The following is a 19116-nucleotide window of genomic DNA, read 5'->3' as shown; positions in this document are numbered from 1 at the left end:
CATTTGGAATTTGATGTCTGCAACATGTCCCAAAAAAGGTGACAGGAACAACTAAGTCATTTAAATACCATGCCTACTAGAGTGGATGCTAACAGTTATATTGACAGATTCTCCAAACTGAGTTGTTGAGTTTTGAGCTGCTATTGGCCTCCTGAGTGATTAATGCCCCGTTTCCGGTCACTTAGTATAGATGCAAAAAAATGAGAATAAAAAGCTTTATTTGACGAAAATAGATCATCTTGTCTTGATAGGTTTTTAGGTACACCATGCCTTGGACTGAGTAAACAGAATAAGCTTGGATATTGTTTAATAACCTTACTCTGCTTTTACTATCTCTTCACATTTCAAACCAAAGCTGTGTTTCTTGGTCTTCATGATGCTGTTTGGTCACTCGTGTTCTCTAGCAAACCTCTGAGACTGGAAACCGAACAGTTGTATGCATACTGAGATTAGATTTCACATGGTTGGTCTAGATTTACAAATTAAGTAATTTCTGAAGGCAGTTGGTTGCACTGAATTGTGCACAGCGTAATCAAAGTAAAGAGGACTGAACATATTTGCTTACTTTTACTTTAAAAATACTTTTAGATTTTTATTTGTACAAAACATGCTCCTCTTAGTTATGTATGAGATAAAATCCCTTTGAAGTTTTTTGTTGTGAATTTACAAAATGTAAACAGTTTTATATTGGGTTTTGGGTTGGGATTTCTGCTTTTCTTAGTTCATCGGTTATGTCATTTTTGTTTCAACCTTGTTCTTTCTAATTTCATTACATGATGATACTTATTTCTGTTAGATCGGTCTCATTTTTGTGTTCCTGAAGCCCTGGTCTTTGTCCAGCTCTCAACCTCCTGGTACTTAATCCTCTCATTCTCTTCCACTACTTCTCAGATCTTCACATCTGCTCGTGTTAGCCCCTTGTGCTTTCTTGTGTTAGACTTGTGTCTCCTGGCTGGAACTGTTTTGGATTTATTTTTTGTCTTCACTCTGGTTTGTGCATTTTTGTAGTTTTCAGTATTTTTTAAAGTCTTTTTTCATTATATCATCAAACTAAGCTTCTGCCTCCACCTCTCTGTGATTGTGTCCAACACTACACCAACCTACATTTTAGTTAGTATGAATGTCTTTACTAGGCAATGTACACCTAAACTATATTTGAACAGTTGCAAGATCAATGTCCTTAGTGTTTATTATCAATGTAGAATTAATTCTTACTTAAATGGATTTTTAGAACATATTCGCATATTTAATGTTTTTAACAACATAATTTGTTCTAAAATACACAAATTGTTCCAATCTGTAGTTCAATTAAAAGAAGTTCAACAATGAAAACACAGTCTTATGATGTGGAAGGCTGACCTTTGACATCTGTCAGACTAGCCTCTGACACTCCCTCACTGAGATCAACGAGTGTCCCCTCCGATTTGCAGCGAGGAAGAGAAGTATTGCTGGCTCTGATCCGATGAGCGGCCATGATGAGGCCCTTCACCGAGCACAATGCAGTGACTTCGACAACTCTGGGGTACTTTTTATCTCCAGGTAATAATGGATGTCAGCAGCTGTCCAGGCTCTCTGAAAAACACAGAGTTCAAAATAATAGCAATTTACATTATCAGTGAGTGTTTAGTTTGAAAGTAAGTACTGATGTTTGAATTATTTTGCAGAGCATTTTAACCCACTTTGAAAATTGTCAGCTAATTCTGTGCGTCGTGTTCAGTAGGGAGCATGTGTACAGAACTGGGATATAAACAAGTAAACAGATTTAAAAATTTATGCCAGTTTTGAACATATTAGGAATTACTTAATATGTAATCCTTGAAATGGTGTTGGTATAAACATAATCATAACTCCTGTTAATTCCCGTGGATCCTGCAAGGCTCTAGAGGATCTCCAGCTCTTTCTTTCGTATATCTTGTGACACCAACTACCAAAAATCACTTTATTCCACTGAAGAAAAAGAGAACTATGTGCTCATGGAGTCACATTACTGTTGAGAGATATTTCCTCCGCTGTGAATAAAACACATGCCCCATGCAGAAGAAGTGATGAGAGTAAAGCAAACAGGAGTTCAGTATTTACTTCCCCTTTTTAACGTGTTTCAACTTACAAAATAGGAATTCATGCGTTGTAAGTTCCCTTTAATTTTTGTTGGTATTTAGCTCTCTACCCATTATCTGAAAATGAGTAACTAAGCTTTTTGTCATCCAATCTCTTTGGTAGAAAGAGAGACAGACATGACAAAAAAAACAACAACACACAAGCAATATTTTTGCCCTAATTTTCCAAGGATTAAACCGTGGGGTACACTACATGTGACTTCTGTTCACTTCGATGATAAGTTATTTATTGAAACAAAGAAATCCCTGTTCTTTATATAAGATTTGCACCAGTTGGGGATTGGACCGGAGAACCATACACAATTCTCCAGTCCATTCAGTAATATGCCATCATCAACAGTATCAAAAGCTGCATTGAGGTCCAACAGAACCAGCACTGTGGTTTTTCCACAGTCTGTATTTAGATGGATGTCACTGAAAGTCTAAAGTTTCAGTTATTAATTCCATTGCCCCAATTAAAATGAAGGTTGTGTCTGGTAAGAAGAAATTTCCATGGAGAAATGCACAAACAGTTAGATCTGCAAGACAACTCTGCCGTAGGGCAGAACGAAAATGGCGTAAAACTCAACTTCACGTTCATTATGACATCTATAAAGAAAAACTACGTTACTATCATTTAACACTCAAACATGCAAGACAGGCTTTCTTTGCAGATGTCATAAACAAAAACATTAACAATGCTCCAACTTTATTAGCAACAGTTGACAGGCTCACAAACCCTCCTATCACGTTACCACCTGAATTTCAGTCTATTGCTGCCTGCAAGCAGTTTTCCAGTTTCTTTTCAGAGAAAATTTAAAAATATCAGAGGATTAATCTGCACATCCACTATAAAGTCAGAACCAACCCTGTGCCCAAACAAAACAAACACAGGAAAAATGACCCAATTTTAACCACTTAATTATAAAATCCTAGAGGAAATTATAAGTCAACTCAGCTCCAGTTCCTGCTGTCTGGATGTTCTACCCTCACATTTCTTTAAGAAAGTTCTGCCTGTTGTTGCTACTGATCTGATCCAAATAGTAAATTCATCGCTCTCATCAGGCGTTTTCCCCCAGGCTTTGAAAACAGCAGTAATCAAACCACTGATAAAAAAGAACAATCTAGACAAATCACTACTGCAGAATTACAGGCCGATCTCTGACCTCTGACCTCCCATTCATCAGTAAAGTTATTGAAAAAGCTGTTTAAACAGTTAAATAGCTTCCTAACGATAACCAACTGCTTTGACTCCTTCCAGTCTGGTTTCCAATCTCACCACAGCACAGAGACTGGCCTAGTCAAAGTGTTCAATGACATCAATATAAATACGGACTGTGGGAGAACCACAGTGCTGGTTCTGTTGGATCTCAGTGTCGACCACAACATTTTACTGAATGGACTGGAGAGTTGAGTCGGACTCTCCGGTCCAGTGCTTAACTGGTTTGAATCTTACATAAAGAACAGGGATTTCTTTGTTTCAGTTGGAAACTTCTCATCAAAGAGGTCAAAGGTCACATGTGGGGTACCCCAAGGTTCAATCCTAGGACCCCTCTTATTCAATATTTATATGCTCCCACTGGCTCAAGTTATAACAGGAAATAATATTAGCAGATGACACACAGCTCTACATTATGATGTCACCAGGAGACTCAGAACCCATCCAATCACCTAACAGATGCTTTGAACAGATAAATGTGTCGATGTGCCAAAATGTTCTCCAGCTGAACAAAAACAAAACTGAAGTTATTATTTTTGGACCTAAAGAGGAACGATCTAGAGTCTTAGATCTAGAGTCAGTGCACAGTTTCAGTTATTACAACTAAAAACCAGCGATCAGCCCGACACTTGGGAGTAGTGATGGACTCTGACCTGAAACTCCAGAACCACATAAAGACAGTTACAAAGTCGGCCTTCTATCACCTGAAGAACATTTCCAGGATTAAAGGACTAATGTCTCAGCCAGATCTAGAGAAACTCATCCATGCCTTTATCTTCAGTCGTATTGATTATTGCAACAGCGTCTTCACAGGTCTGTCCAACAAATCAATCAAACAGCTGCAGCTGATCCAGAATGCTGCTGCTCAAGTTCTGACTAAAACCAGGAAGATAGAGCACATAACACCAGTTTTAAAGTCCCTCCACTGGCTCCCTGTAGCTCAAAGAATAGACTTTAAAATACTGTTGTTAGTTTATAAATCACTGAATGGTTTAGCACCACAATACATTAAAGATCTGCTGCTGTTGTATCAACCTTCTAGACCTCTCAAGTTCTCCGGTTCTGGTCTGCTCTGCATCTCCAGAACCAGAACCAAACAAGGAGAAGCAGCATTCAGCATCTATGCAACATAAATTTGCAACAAAATCCAGAAAACTGTAAAACAGCTGAAACACTGATTGTATTGTATTTCAAAACATAATCAATTACATATTTAATGACGGAATCTGACTTAATGTTGTGTTTTGATTGTAGATTCTATATTGCAATTATGTTTTTGTGTTTGTTATGATGTAAAGCACTTTGAAATGCTTTGCTGCTGAAAAGTGCTATAGAAATAAAATTTGATTGATTGATTTTTTTGATTTTGTGCTGCTTGAAACAGTCCAAGAGCAAAAAAAGAACACCCATCTGTTTATTGGTAAAAAGTAAGTGTTCTGCTGGTGTCTGTAAAACAACCAGTAATAAGAATCTCTCACTTTCTTCCAATCTAACAAAATTGGTGTCAAACATTTGTGCTACGATTGTGCTGGTTTGTGCAGCAAAGCTTTTCGTTTGTCTTGCTTTGGTTATTGATATTAAGGAAAGTTCCAAGGTCAACCAGCCCCCCATAAAACCCATATCTAACAAAATTGGTGTCAAATGTTTGTGCTACATTTGTGCTGATTTGTGGAGAATGTTTTTGGGGTTTTTTTTGTGCCATTAGGAAAGTTCAATATATATGGCATATGGTAGAAACGGTAGAAATTTGGCATGCTATAAAGCTAACTGCAGTAATGCTTGTTGATGACGTAACCAGCTGTAATTAATACAGAGCAAGAGCGAAGCAGCATGGCTAAGAGTTTGTTAAAAATGTAGGTTCAAAGAAAGTAAATAATTTTGACCTGGTTTGGGTATAACCTCTCTCAGTCTTAGCGCGACTATCAGAAGTATGGAAGTAAATATGTGTCATCAGGATTTGAATAAAAAATGCCTCTGAAATTTGAATTTGGAGCATGCTTTTTGGAGCATGTTGTCAGCTGCATTGCTTGGCATTGCTACTATTCAAGCACAACCTTCGTTTTAAGGGGGTAAAACAAATTGCTTGTATCTCCTCTCTTCCACACACTTTGTAGATTACAGTTTTCTGCTCTCCCGCTGTCTTAAGAGACAGGGTCATTTAAAAACCCCACAAGTTTATTTTGCTCTGTGCACTGTGTACTTTTAAGAATTTTCATTACTTAAAAAATTCACACTCTTATTTCAAAGTGATCTAATTTTAAATATACATTTTTTTTTATTTGTTTAAAAAATTAAACTTTTCGAAATTCAAATGCAATATTTTCAGTGTCCTCCATTTCAACTTGCTCTAATTCGCTGTCTCAAATTCAGTGTCTAAAAATTTGCAGTAGAAATGGCAGTTACTTCAGGTCACAGACATTAGCAATGGATGTCACCACCACCGAGGCTGGCGACCATGGAGGCGAACACAAATCCAACGGTGAATTTAATGCTTTCATATTTCTGTAGCATATTTTATTTTGCGCATAAAGTTTGATACATTATCTTAAAGCTTGATTTAAAACACAGGTTGGACACTCCTTGGGCTGCCACCTTATTGTGGTGGAGGGGTTTGAGTGCCTTAATGATCCTAGGAGCTGTGCTGTCTGTGTTGGGATCTGCAGAGGAGTGGTTTTTCTATATTTGAATGGTGGCAGGCTGACGGGATCCAGCTGGTGCTCATCAACACCAATCAGAGAAGGCCTTAAATAGGAGCGGCTTTCCTGAAGCTGACACCAGATGATTTTGCTTCAACAGTGGTACACGCCGGCTCTCTGTGCTGCAGTTACTGTGTTTACTTGTTCTGATTCCTCTGTCATCTATTCCCTCCTCAGAGAACCAGCTCTGATGACTCCCTGGTGCTCAGACTACCTGAATTACCTGATCCTCACTGCTCCACTAGGCCTTGCTCCTGGATACCTGCTGCCTGTCCACCCTCAGCCCCGTGCTGAAACTCCTCCACCTGAAAAACCCACTCTGGTAACCCATGTTCCCACCTCTGCTCATCCAAACCCTCAGACCGTAAGCCATCACCAGGTTACACAATCATTCCCCTCATTTGCTTCTTTGTTTAACCGCTCACCTTTCCTCAGTTCCTCCTCTGCTGCAGATCAACGCCTCTCCATTCTCTCCCCATTGCACTCAACTATTCAATAAATCTGTTAAACTGCTTTTGGCGTCCGTCGTTGTTGCTTGCCTGCGAGTCCTGGCAACCTCATCATGACAGTCTGGGTCTTCATGCCCTTAGTAGGAAGACAGGTCCTAGGTGGGGGACCAGACAAAGTGCAGCCCGAAGACCCCGATGATGAAAAACAACATTGGAGTTTGTGTTCCCTCGCCCGGACGCAGGTTACTGGGGCCCCACTCTGGAGCCAGGTCTGGAGGGGGGGCACGATGGCGAGCGCCTGGTGGCCGGGCTCCATAGGCCATGGGCTCAGCCCGAAGAGGAAATATGGGCCCTCTTCGGGCCCATGGGCCCACCACCCGTGAGAGGGGCCAAAGGGGTCGGGTGCATTGTGTGATGGGTGGCGGCCGAGGGAGGGGGCCCTGTCAGTCTGATCCTTGGTTGCAGAAGCTAGCTCTTGGGACGTGGAATCTCTGCTTTTTGCGGATGATGTGGTCCTTTTGGCTTCATCAGGTCGTGATCTGCAGCTCTCGCTGGAGCGGTTTGCAGCCAAGTGTGAAGCGGCAGGGATGGGGATTGATGTCTCCAAAGCCGAGGCCATGGTGTTGAGCCGGAAAAGGGTAGAGTGCCTTCTCCGGGTCAGGGGGGGTGTCCTGCCCCAAGTGGAGGAGTTAAAGTATCTTGAAATCTTGTTCACGAATGAGGGGAGATTGACAGGCGGATTGGTGCAGCGTCTGCCATCAAGCAGGCGCTGTACCGGTCCGTCGTAGTGAAGAGAGAGCCGAGCCAAAAAGTGAAGCTCTCGATTTACCGGTTGATCTACGTTTCCACCTTCACCTATGGTTGTGAGCTTTGGGTCTTGACCGAAAGAACAAGATCGCCGATACAAGCGGCCGAAATGGGTTTTCTCCGTAGGTTGTCCGGGCTCTCCCCTAGAGATAGGGTGAGAAGCTCAGTCATCCAGGAGAGACTCAGAGTAGAGACACTGCTCCTTCACAATGAGAGGAGCCAGTTGAGGTGGCTCGGGCATCTGATCAGGATGCTTCCCTGGTGAGCTGTCCTAGGCTGGCCTGGGAACACTTTGGGATTCCTCCGGAGGAGCTGGAAGAAGTGGCTGGGGAGAGGGAAGTCTGGGCCTCCCTTCTAAAGCTGCTACCCCCCAACCCGACCCCAGATAAGCAGAAGAAGATGGATGGATGGATGGAGGAAGGGCCGTTGTTAATGTTACACCATGTAGTGCTGGCATATTACTTCTTGCTACCTCCTAGCACCCCCATAATCCCCTCCCTGCTGTCCCACACCCAATTTCCCCCATTTTATTTAAAAAAGAAATGTCACTTGGGCCAAGTCTAGAATCTTTAAAGAGAACTGATGGGTGGTGACGTTCTGGGTTGTTTGTATGTTGTCTTAGGTGAGAATGAGACAGGTAGTCTTGGCAACGTCGTAATTTTCTTGAAAGAAACCCCAATGTGGTCACTGGTAACTCGGCGACCTGATGCTGTACTGCTGCTTTTTTTTTCCAAGGGCGGAAGCGTCCCTGTGTCCATAGGTAAATTTAAATAACTGGAATTATGGTGTTGCATCTGTTATTATTTTAATGAAATGCCTTTTATATAACACATTTTCTTTGTAAACTTCTGTTAAACACAACGCAATTAGTTTTTCTACTAAACTTAGGTGGTACTTCAGCGTATCACTTGGCCAGAAACAGATGACGGAAGTGATGAAGATGACGACTGCTCAAAGCAAACCAAATGCCACATTTCAGGATATCTGAAACAGTTCATTGCAAATGGTAATGTTACCAGTGTCTGATTGTAGATTTTGGGATAACTTTTCAATGAAGCATCCCTGGAGGAGAATTGTTTTCTTAGTTGCTTGCAGTGGTACCTCACAATTCAGTTTTAATCTTAGCTCAAAATTCAAACAGTTGAATTACATGCATGTTTGTGTGTTCTCTCTGTGTAGTCTACCTCTATCCCAACATGTGGCTCCAGAACTGATGTGGATTTTAATAAAAAGTAAAACTGTCTTGAATATTTCCAGTTACTTTAGTCTTACAAACATACTACGTTATCCATATGTTGCGGATGTTTGTTAAATTAGATTTGAAAATGTGATGGTGGCTTTGTTCTCTTCCAAAGCCACACCACCTGAACTGAAAGACATGATGAAATTCTGGACCGGATGGGAAAATCTGCAGGCACATCTGTCTGTGGAGATTGTTCATGGAAACTACCCAACAGCTGCCACATGCAATGAAAGGCTAAGAATTCCTTGTCTCCACAGGAATTACAAATCTTTTTGTAATAACTTTTTAGCATGCATTTCCTCTACACAAACTGACTCTAGCTTGCTTTGAATGATTGACCTGTTAAAAGCATTTAAGCTGTAGCAATTCTTTGTTTGTGAAGCAGCTTTATTAAAATTAAAATGTAGAATCCATTAAATTTTCTGATTTTGTCAGATTACAAGTTTGATATATGTAATCTTAAGTATTACTCATTAGAGTGAAAACATTGTTGTGTTACTCTAATTCCTCTATTTTTGTCAAATTCAAAACTAGAGGAACTAGAGTTCACAGTAGGTATTTCATTTCTCTGAGTCAGTACGGTCTGTACAGCAGGTGTAAATAGGAAACTGAAATAGTTTTTTATGCAAAATTTTATCGAATGTACTTAGATGAGTTCATATATGCTTGAAGTATTAGAAAATAAATTACATAAGACAAACTAAAATTTTCCTCATTCTTATAATGCAAGAAATTTAAAGTCCTACAACAATGTACAAATGTACCTATAGATTCCTTTTGAGTATAAAAAAAAATCAAATTACAAATTTAGAACATTTTAGTTCTTGTCAACATGTCTACTATAAAAACACTAAAATTCACCTTTGTGGTAACATGATCAGCATTTTGCTTTACATTTCATAAATGCTAAATTTTGAAACTAGTACGGAAGCGTATTGCTATGACGCAGGGAAAAAAAATTCGAGCGCTATCACGTGACACGTATCTTGTTTAAAAGTGATAGTCATCTTGTTAAAACTTGATACGGTTTAACAAGATATATATAAAAATATAACGTATACATATATGTATAATATATACATAAACGTGATAATTTTATGTCCAGGAAGTGGCGGTATTATGCTAGATTAGTACAGTGGCTAACAGGAATTGGTCAAGTTTCCCTTCATGTTTGGTCTAAAACACATATGTCAGAGTCAAGGCCCGCGGGCCACATCCGGCCCGCGAGAAGATTTTCTACGGCCCCTGGGATGATATTAGAACCGGCCCGCAGCAAGCCGGCCCCCCGTCTGAAAAAAATGCGCGTTGCACCCCCCCCCCCCCCCCCCCGGCAACGGCTAGCTGAATAACGGCAACGGCTGTTCATAACCAAGCAACCGAAATCAACAAAAGCCAACATAGTGGCAAAAGACAAAACTAGATCCTGTTAAGCATTCTTCAAAATAAAAGACTTCCGCTCTTCAAAATAAATCATGCTTTGAATTTAATTATTTTTCGCGTCACCTTTTTGTAATTATGTGCAATCAAGTTAAAATCGGTGAATAATAATAATCATGTAAATTGTGCTTAACATATGACTTAACATAGGGTGACCAGATTTGGGTTTGTGAAAAGTAGGACACTTCTTTTCTTGTCCGCGGTAGGGGGCGGAGGGTAGAATCGGCGGACAAACATGCGCCAACGGGGGGGCGCATGTTTGTCTGAAAAGTAGAACATGTCCGGGAAAAAGAGGACGTCTGGTCACCCTACATAACATATAATTGTATATAAGTAACTAATCATAATCGTGATGTGTATCACACTTCATGTGCAAAATAAAATATGCTACAGAAATATGAAAGCATTAAACTCACCGTTGGAATTGCGGTCGCCTCCATGGTCGCCAGCCTCGGTGATGCTGGTATTTCTTCAATATGACGGTTGTGTCACGTGATTAGCTGGGTGTTGGAATCTGACATCCATTGCTAATGTCTGTGACTTGAAGTAACCTTGCCATTTTTACAACAAATTTTAAGCAAGTTTAATTGGAGGACACTCAAAATGTTGCATTTGAATTTTGAAAAGTTGAATTTTTTTATATGCTGAATTTAACACTGAAAAAGTAAGCACTAATATACAACATTCAAATTTTAGAGGCATTTTTTATTCAAATCCTGATGGCACATATTTACTTCCATACAGAAGTGGCAGATGTCACATTTGCCACCCTCGGGACAATGGGAAAGAGCGCATTCAGGATTGGTCACCACTGCTGGGACGCGCAAAGTTTAAAGCAAGGGGTAAAATGTCACGGTCGGACAGCAGGGAAGTGCTGTGGGGAGGGGTGACGATCTGTACAAAACCACACCATAAACGTATTTTAAAAATTCTTAAAAGTACAAAGAGTAAAAAAACTTGTGGGGTTTTTAAATGACCCTGTCTCTTAAGACAGCGGGAGAGCAGAAAACTGTAATCTACAAAGTGTGTGGAAGAGAGGAGATACAAGCAATTTGTTTTACCCCCTTAAAAAAAAAGGTTGTGCTTGAATAGTAGCAATGCCAAGCAATGCAGCTGACAACATTATTATATATGCAGCTGATAACAGTTATTGTGTTTCTATGTAGAGATAAATGTTCATTTATTTATTTAAGTTTGATTTAACGAGGTAGTCACCAGCTCCCTTAAATTCAGATTTTTTTAGGAAGACCTGTCAATGATGGGCAGCAACATAAAACAAAACAGTTAAACATTACGTAGAAATAACATCCACAAAAACAAGTATTAAGCAAGATTTAAGAAAAATACAAATATATACATTCCACTCAGTATGTATGACATTTTATTTGTTAAGTTTTATACAAATTATGTCTTGCTATATATTGTTACCACCATCCATCACAATATATATTGTGATATGAATTTTGTGCCATTTTGCACATCTCTAGCCACTATTATTTTAAAGATATTAATATATGTTTCCAGAGGTTACCAAAGGTCAACCAGCACAACCCCCCGCCCCACCTTCCTCAAATCAGACAAAATTGATGACAATCAATTCAGCTACATTTGTGCTGGTTTGTGCACCAACCATTTTTCTTTGTGCAGCTATCATTTTAAAGAAGATAATAAAAATGTTTCCAGAGGTTTCCAGAGGTCTTTTGTTGAACAGAACAGGTTGTAGGTTGTAGTAGAATCCTTGGGCAGATGATTCCCAGGGAATCATCTGCCTCTGTATCATTAGTGTCTATGTCAAAATATATTTTGCTTGACAGATGAAAAATGGTAAATGGACTGAGCTTACTGGTGAAAACTATTTGATAACTAGAAACCATGAAGCCATAGCAGTATTCAGCAATAATATCCCAATTTGGCATTCTTCTGAGAACCATACAGTCCTGCAGAAATTAATTGTGCACAGCCTAAATTTTAGAAAAGAGTGGCAATAAGAAAGCAATAGCTGGAAAAAGGCCTTAAATAATCCAATTTGCTACAAACTTTCTGTTGTTATATCACGAGATCCCAGTCAAAAAAACAGATGTGTGTGACTATAACAAGAGAAAATGTGAAAAAGTTCAAAAGGTTTGTATATTTTTGCAAGGCACTATCTGGAAAGTTAACTCAGGAAGCTGCTTTATCACTGTTACACTGTTAATTCCATCCAAATGTTCGGCACACTTGTAGGAAAGTGATGGGGGATGTACAGGGTAAGGAGAGGTCAAATGTAAACTCTGGGTGGTCTCCAGGAGTAGATATCCAGACTTTAGCCTGACCACCCTGCTCAGCTTAAAGTCCCAAAACAATGCAATGCAAAACAATAGTGGGTGGGGTCCCTGTAAACTGGAGAAAGCACAACAGGAAAACTCTCTGAGGTAAATCACCATGTATTGCCTGGTAATATGTTGCTGGGAAAGGCCATAATAAAGCTCAGTGTGCTTCCCTGCTGAAGGCATTCCAGGACCTCTCCCTCCTGACTTCTCTAATAACATTCCTGCTCAGTCTAATCACTCAGCTGTCACCACAAACTTTCATAAACCACGGAATTTACAATTAGCACAGTTTAATGTCAGACCACAGGTTTGTGGCCAGAAGACTGGCACTGACATCCTTCAAAATTGCAGCACGCAAAATATGTGTTTTACATATTTTTTAAAACTGTCACTATGTTATGTCAGTATAATGATATTGTAATCTGTGAAAAAAATCGAGCTCCTTCATCTGCTTTCTGAGCTAATGTTGCCATCACATTTGTTTTGTATTATTTCATATATTGTATTCTTCTGGTTGTCCTAGTATCTCATAGGATCCATCCATTTTGAACTGCAAAGGATAAAAGATTCTTTGGGCAGATGCATCCCGTGGGTAGATATGCTTCCTTACTGACATAGTTTGGTGTGTGTCTGTTTCAAACAGTTTCTGTATCAGTCACGTGACATTCTTATCAAATCAAATCAAATCAAACTTTCTTTGTATAGCACATTTCAGCAGCAAGGCATTTCAAAGTGCTTCTTATAGCAAAACGCGAACTGACACAGGGTGAGCTCACAGATGCATCATTGTTGCCGGAGCCTTTACTACTAAGACCCTCTCCCTGGCTCTGATTGGTTGCTTCTAGTTAGCCTGGGAGCATGCAGAGGAGCTTAATCTTGTCACAGATTATTGATCTCATACTATACTGTCATGACATTGTGACGGTTTTAACAAATATGTAAAAAAATATTTTTTATCAAAGTTACATGCAGCTTTAAAAGCATGACAGACATTGGACGACTGTCGGCAAGCTTTAACAGGATTGTGATGTTCTTCATGGCACAAATCCTCGGTTTAATATGGAACCAAAATCCACTCAGGCTTCAATTGAGGCAACTTGGATAGCCATTCCAAAACTGCATATCCAAATTCAATGAAAATGATCCACTTAGAGAGCGCAGAAAGAAAAAAACCGCTCAGCTCATGGCTTCACTTTTCTAGCAGCAATGTCTCATCAACAGCAGAATGTTTAATAGAGGCATCTTTTGAGATTTCATGGATTTTAGCACAGGCAAAAAAAACAAAACTTTTCTCAGACAGAAATAGTAAAAGAAAAATGCTTTATGGCTTCAGCAGAAATATTGTTCAAAGACTTTACCAACAAGTATGCAACTCTCAAGCAAATAAAGGTTTACAATTATCTAATTAATCAATAATGAGGAGATGGAAGACATTGGAAAGGACATGAGAAACTAACTACTGACAGATATGCAAGGAGCTCCATGTTTCTCTTAGCAGTGGATGAAAGCAAAGATGTGACTGATGTCACTCAGCTGTGTGTTTGGGTGAGGTTTCCAAAAAGTGACTCTTTTTTTGAAGAATTATTGTGCTTATCACAACTCCACAGCCAAGGACATTATGACTGCACTTTTGGTATTTTTTTAAGAAAATCATCTCATTTGGTCCAAACTTAAAGGTGCTAGTACTAATGGTGCCCCAAGCATGAGAAGAAAAGAGAAGGACTTGTTAGACTTGTGAAAAAAAAGATGAAATACTAAATTTCATCCGTTTTTATTGCATCATCTATCAAGACTCCCTTATATCAAAGATCAAAAACAACACATTTCAGAATGTGATGCAAACTGCTGTGCAGGTGAAAGTTATTTTGTTTCCAGGCCACTAAACCACAGACAATTCAAACAATTGATTGAAGACTATGCCAGCAATCTAGTGATGCACAGTGAAGCAAGATGGCTGTCCCATGGAGAAACAGGGTGATTTCTCAGCATTCCTGAAATTTGCACTCTTTTTACCAAAGACCCACAATAGATCATACAACTGCACCAGGCCTTCCTCTGATGCAGATTGTATTGCCAGGTTGGCCCAAATAGCTTTCCACTTTGATCTGCATCCTTCGAGGATGTCTTCAGCTGGCACTCACTGACAGTGTCTGTAATCAGAACTGTGACTATAATAATAATAATAATAATAATAATAATAATAATAATAATAATAATAATAATAATAATAATAATAATAACCAGAGTGCGAGCGTTCTGTTTATCTGTGCCACCCTTAAAGCCGTCCTACCTTATGGTAATGCGCACATCGATGCTACGTCACATGCTGCTTACTCAGCAGATTTCTTAGAAATACGTCCTACCTGTGGAAGTTTCGTTTCATATTCATCGCAGATTACGGTAAGCTTTATTTAATTTATTCATACCTGGCATTCATTAAGCTGCTGTATTACTTCATGTTTTTAGTTTACATGACAGGCAGCTTGTAAATATGTTTATAAATGGCTATAGTTTGACTTCTGCAATGTCATTACTGTAAATAAGATATTATTTGGCAGATAATCAGGACTAAATACCTTGTTTTGTGGGTTTTGTTGTCCCGATACTTTAAAACATTTTAGTTTAACACTCTTTATTACTAAATCTTGCTAAATAGATATTGGTAGCGATACTATATGAGATTGAAGCTGTGTAATAGCCGTGTAATATAAGGGTGCATGCATCATATCCTATCATTTCAGGTGCACAGTGACCTGAGTAGTTCAGTGAACACATTGTGGCTGCGCTGCATTTTATCAAGTCTGTTATACAATGGATTAATGTGCAAAAAAGAGTTGCATGATCTGTATTTGTCTTTAATTTAATTCCAATAAAAACCTGTTTCCCCTGTTTGATACTTTTAATCTTACAAATGCCTCTGTATTTAAAATATTTTTTGACAGGTAGGATATTCTACTAAAAGGATTAGTGCATACATATACAGCTTTTCATTTGAAATGGGTAGAATATTCAGATGAAGGAAGTGATCTTCTTGTGGTTTCGTCATGGATATAAATTGTTCCAATGCTAAGCTAAGCATATCTCCTAAGCTTCCGCTTCAGTCCCGTCACTCAAATAATGTTATCCAATTTTTTAACATTAACACAACCCGCTATAGTTTTCTATTTGTAAACATGATGGTAGGAGTTTTGGACGCGTAGCACTGACAGATAGATTTAGCTATCTATAGGTGCTACGGTAGGAAAATCTCACGAGGTAGCACAGATTATCAGAACATCAGCAGCCTGTCCCAGTGATGGCTCTGGGCAGGCTATCCACAGGCAGAGCGCAGGAAGACTCGGAGACCACACAGAGGAGAGAGCTACTGGGGAGTGACAAAGAGCCATGGAGAGCACTGGTAGGTGATGACAAAGAGCGACTAGGTGACAACAAGTCAATGGGAGACAACGACGAAGAGCCACTGGGAGGGGGAGGATTGGAGGAGCCACTGGGAGGCAACGAGGAGCCACTGGAGAACCCACTTACTGGGGCGGGCCATGCTACTAGCCTGTTGGCTGGATGCAGGCTTGGCAATCCCTTTCTGATTGGCTGTCACGACAGCCAACCAGCAGGATTCCCCTCCTGCTTTCTGAAGGAAAATTACAGAGGGGAATCCCAAACAGCTGACACTGCACAACCCGAAGTTCAGCTGCCATTGAAGATGACATGTGGAAACAACATTAATGTTAATTCAACATTTTGTGAGAGGAATATCCATAGATCCAAGGTCTTATGAGGCCTTGATCATAATTTGATTTAGGGGCCCCTCTTGCTACTAAGGACATCAGCATCACTAATAGGATTTCAACATAGACCTTGTTTAATTGGCCAACCTTAAAAGCAATCAGTGATAATTGTAGTTTACTGAGATGTATTTGTGAACAAACAGAAATGAAACTCAAAGATTAATGTAATAGCATCAGACTGTAGCTGTGGTAACAAAACAATCATACTATGAAGATCGTTCTTTGAACCTTTACATGGTAAGCTTGCTAGATCCTTCAAATCTTAAATTTAAATGTTAAATAATTTAAAATCCTTTAATTTATCTATGCTGAAACCATTAAATCAAATGTAACAGTATTGCTATGCTGAATAAACAAATGTTAAATTTCTATAACTGTGGTCTGTGTTAAAATGTTAGAATTTATAGGGACCCTGAAGGCCTGGGGGTCCTTATGCAGTCGCTTAGCTCACTTGTGCCTTGGGCTGCTTCTAAATGTGATCAGCTTACATCATGTTGTTAGATCCACTAATGACGACTTAATTTGGAATTTAAAAGAAGTGCAAACAATTGATAATTATTTTACTGGTAATAGTACTTTTTTTGTTCATTTTTAAGATTCTATAGTTGTGGGTTTAAGTATTGTCAGGATTGTCTTCCAGTAACATAATTACTCAGTAATATTTTTACATTTCTTATCAACTTAAAATCTTTTAATACAAAACACTTGGGCCATAGGTGGACCCTCTAGGCACGCCAACCACAGGCTGAGCAAGGCTAACCCTGCAGATTCACATGAAGGCATAAAGCAGAAAGAGTTTTCTTTAGTGTTATGGAGCACAAAGTAGAGAGGTGTGCCCCATCCCCACCTTTTACTTCCCACTGGCAGTCAACTGGCTAATTGAAGGTTGCGACACTTTTCTGAAGTAAACTACAAAAACAAAATTCCAGCATTAAAAACCCTGACAATCATGATATGGAAATTGAAGATGCACCACCCCATCACTTTTATAAAACATAACACTGATTTGGAACTACACTTGCCAAGCTATAGGAGACAGGTCTGTTTTCTAATTAAGGTAAATGGACTAATTAACCAGCTAATATGAGTTTTTTTGTACACCCAGTTACTGCATAAAGAGCAAGATGGCAAAGAGATATAATATTCTGCACAACAATTAAATTCAGTGTTTATATTTTATGATTAAGACCGTATGTAAAAAAATATATATATTAAAACAGTCATGGTACGCTAAAGACAACCGTAGAACAATGTATTACTTTTGCAGTGACAGGAATAATTGTTTTATTCGAGTATCGCCCTCCAGATGTAGAGTATGTAATTCTGAAGAAATGAAGAGTGGAGACAAAAAAGGCCATTGATGTTTGCTTCTAACGTAGTGCTAAAAAAGTTTTCACTTCCAATGTATATTAAAGTATATTTTGGGGATTTAAAATATATTATTTACTGGTTTCAGCAATTGGCGCTTAGTTGTAGTCCTTAATCCCTGTTAAAACCAGGGGTCCACTTTAATTGTCATTTTCTTTTACTCTTCAATCCACTTCAGGTACTGCCCACACTTGCAAAGGGATGGGTTGCTTAATTTTTTGTAAAACTCACCCCAGTTAGGTGGCATAATAGAAACATTCAAAATGTCAGAACTAATTGGACAATAACTACCGGTAATCATTTGCAGTTGCTCAGAGTTGTAGACGTATGGGAAGTATTGATGCACTGTTTCCTAAAATCTTTCACTATATAACGCAATTTTTCTCCTTGTGTTTGAGTCTCATTTTTAAAATGTGACTTTCAGATAACTGATGTCCATTACATTACCTAACCCTCACAGATCACATAAGTTGCAAATGGATTACTTTAGAATTTGTGTTTAAACATTTGTCTACGTGCCACATTTTTGGACAACAGATGAGTTTCAACTGTTAAATAATATAAAAAAAGCTTGTAAACAAACTTTGTTATAGGAATCCTCGTCTATTACAATGTCCCATTGAGTGCAGCTACAAAAGGGGAAAAAAGTCTTGCCATTTTCTTTTTTTCAGTCCTGTGGAGTTCAGTGCATGTGTTCCTGCTACTGCTTTATCTTTGTTTATGCCATTATCTAGTCTTTTGACACGCACCTCCCTCCCAACCTGCACTTCTTGACTCTGATTTAGGTGAAAGTGTTTGTTTTCTTGTAAAAAGGGAGTACATATCAGGAAAGAGAAGTGAAGCAATAACTTTATGCAGTTTTCTGGTTTCTTTAATGACATTTTAAACTAATTTGCATTATCGAAACACAACTGGCTTGATGGAAATTATGTTGGGACCAATTTGGATCATTTCGATTAGATCATTAGATTAGATTATCAACTGAACATGGCAGCACCACTGAACCTGATTCTTAATTTGAATCAGTTCAAATTAAGATAATTTTATTTTTTTCTCATCAATGATCCCATTTATGCTAAGCTAGTGCTTTGTAAATTGTTTTATGTGCATGGAATCAGGCTTTATATTGAATCATAAAATGACATGTTTTACCAACTTCTGAGCATATCAATAAATTAAGACTAGTTAGTGCTGTGTGCCACTCATTACATTTTTTTTCCATGACATTTCTCCTCAAATCAGTATGGCCCCTTCCTGCCTCTACTCTATGCTCAGTTTGAACTGCTGCATACTTAAACAAAGGGAACATCTTCAGAGAAAATGGTAGTGGATAACAGGAATCAACCCTCAGAAGTAGAACAGCCCAGTGCATAGCCCACAGGAATAAAAGCCTCTCCATGACCAAATAACTGGCTCCATATTAGTGCTGAGAGCAGGCCGGGTCTCTGCTTAAAGACAAGTCTTCCTTCAGAGACTGTGGAGGAAATGCCTTTGTGATGAGAGACTGCTAGACCTCTGCTGACTCTCCCTGCCTGCTTGATTTCTTTCAAAGCACCACCCCTAACATATTGTCCTTGCCTGCTCAGTCACAGAGTTTAGATGAAGTCTACAAACGCAAAATAGGTGTTGTATATGAGCCTAAACAACACAACTAGTTAACCCTAATTATAAGTCTGAGCCCAATGTGAAGCCCACATATTATTTTAA

General features: G+C 39.0%; 1 protein-coding gene across 4 annotated transcripts in view; it reads right to left on the bottom strand.

Moving 5' to 3' along the window:
- The window catches only part of LOC122840194 (SH3 domain-binding protein 4), a 58390-nt gene that overhangs the window by 26182 nt on the left and 13092 nt on the right, over positions 1-19116 (bottom strand). For 3 of the 4 annotated variants that reach the window (XM_044132430.1, XM_044132429.1, XM_044132427.1), the window contains one exon: positions 1360-1572. In XM_044132430.1, the coding sequence (XP_043988365.1) occupies positions 1360-1474 (115 nt within the window). In that variant the 5' untranslated portion in view covers positions 1475-1572. Of the gene's footprint in view, positions 1-1359; positions 1573-10363; positions 10403-19116 lie in introns of those variants that run through there. The other variant, XM_044132428.1, reaches the window with a different exon arrangement.

Source organism: Gambusia affinis, linkage group LG11, assembly GCF_019740435.1.
Source record: "Gambusia affinis linkage group LG11, SWU_Gaff_1.0, whole genome shotgun sequence".
In the NCBI taxonomy this organism is placed as follows: Eukaryota; Metazoa; Chordata; class Actinopteri; order Cyprinodontiformes; family Poeciliidae; genus Gambusia; species Gambusia affinis.
Note: the sequence above shows the minus strand (reverse complement) of the source record. Positions and strands in the feature narration are given on the sequence as shown.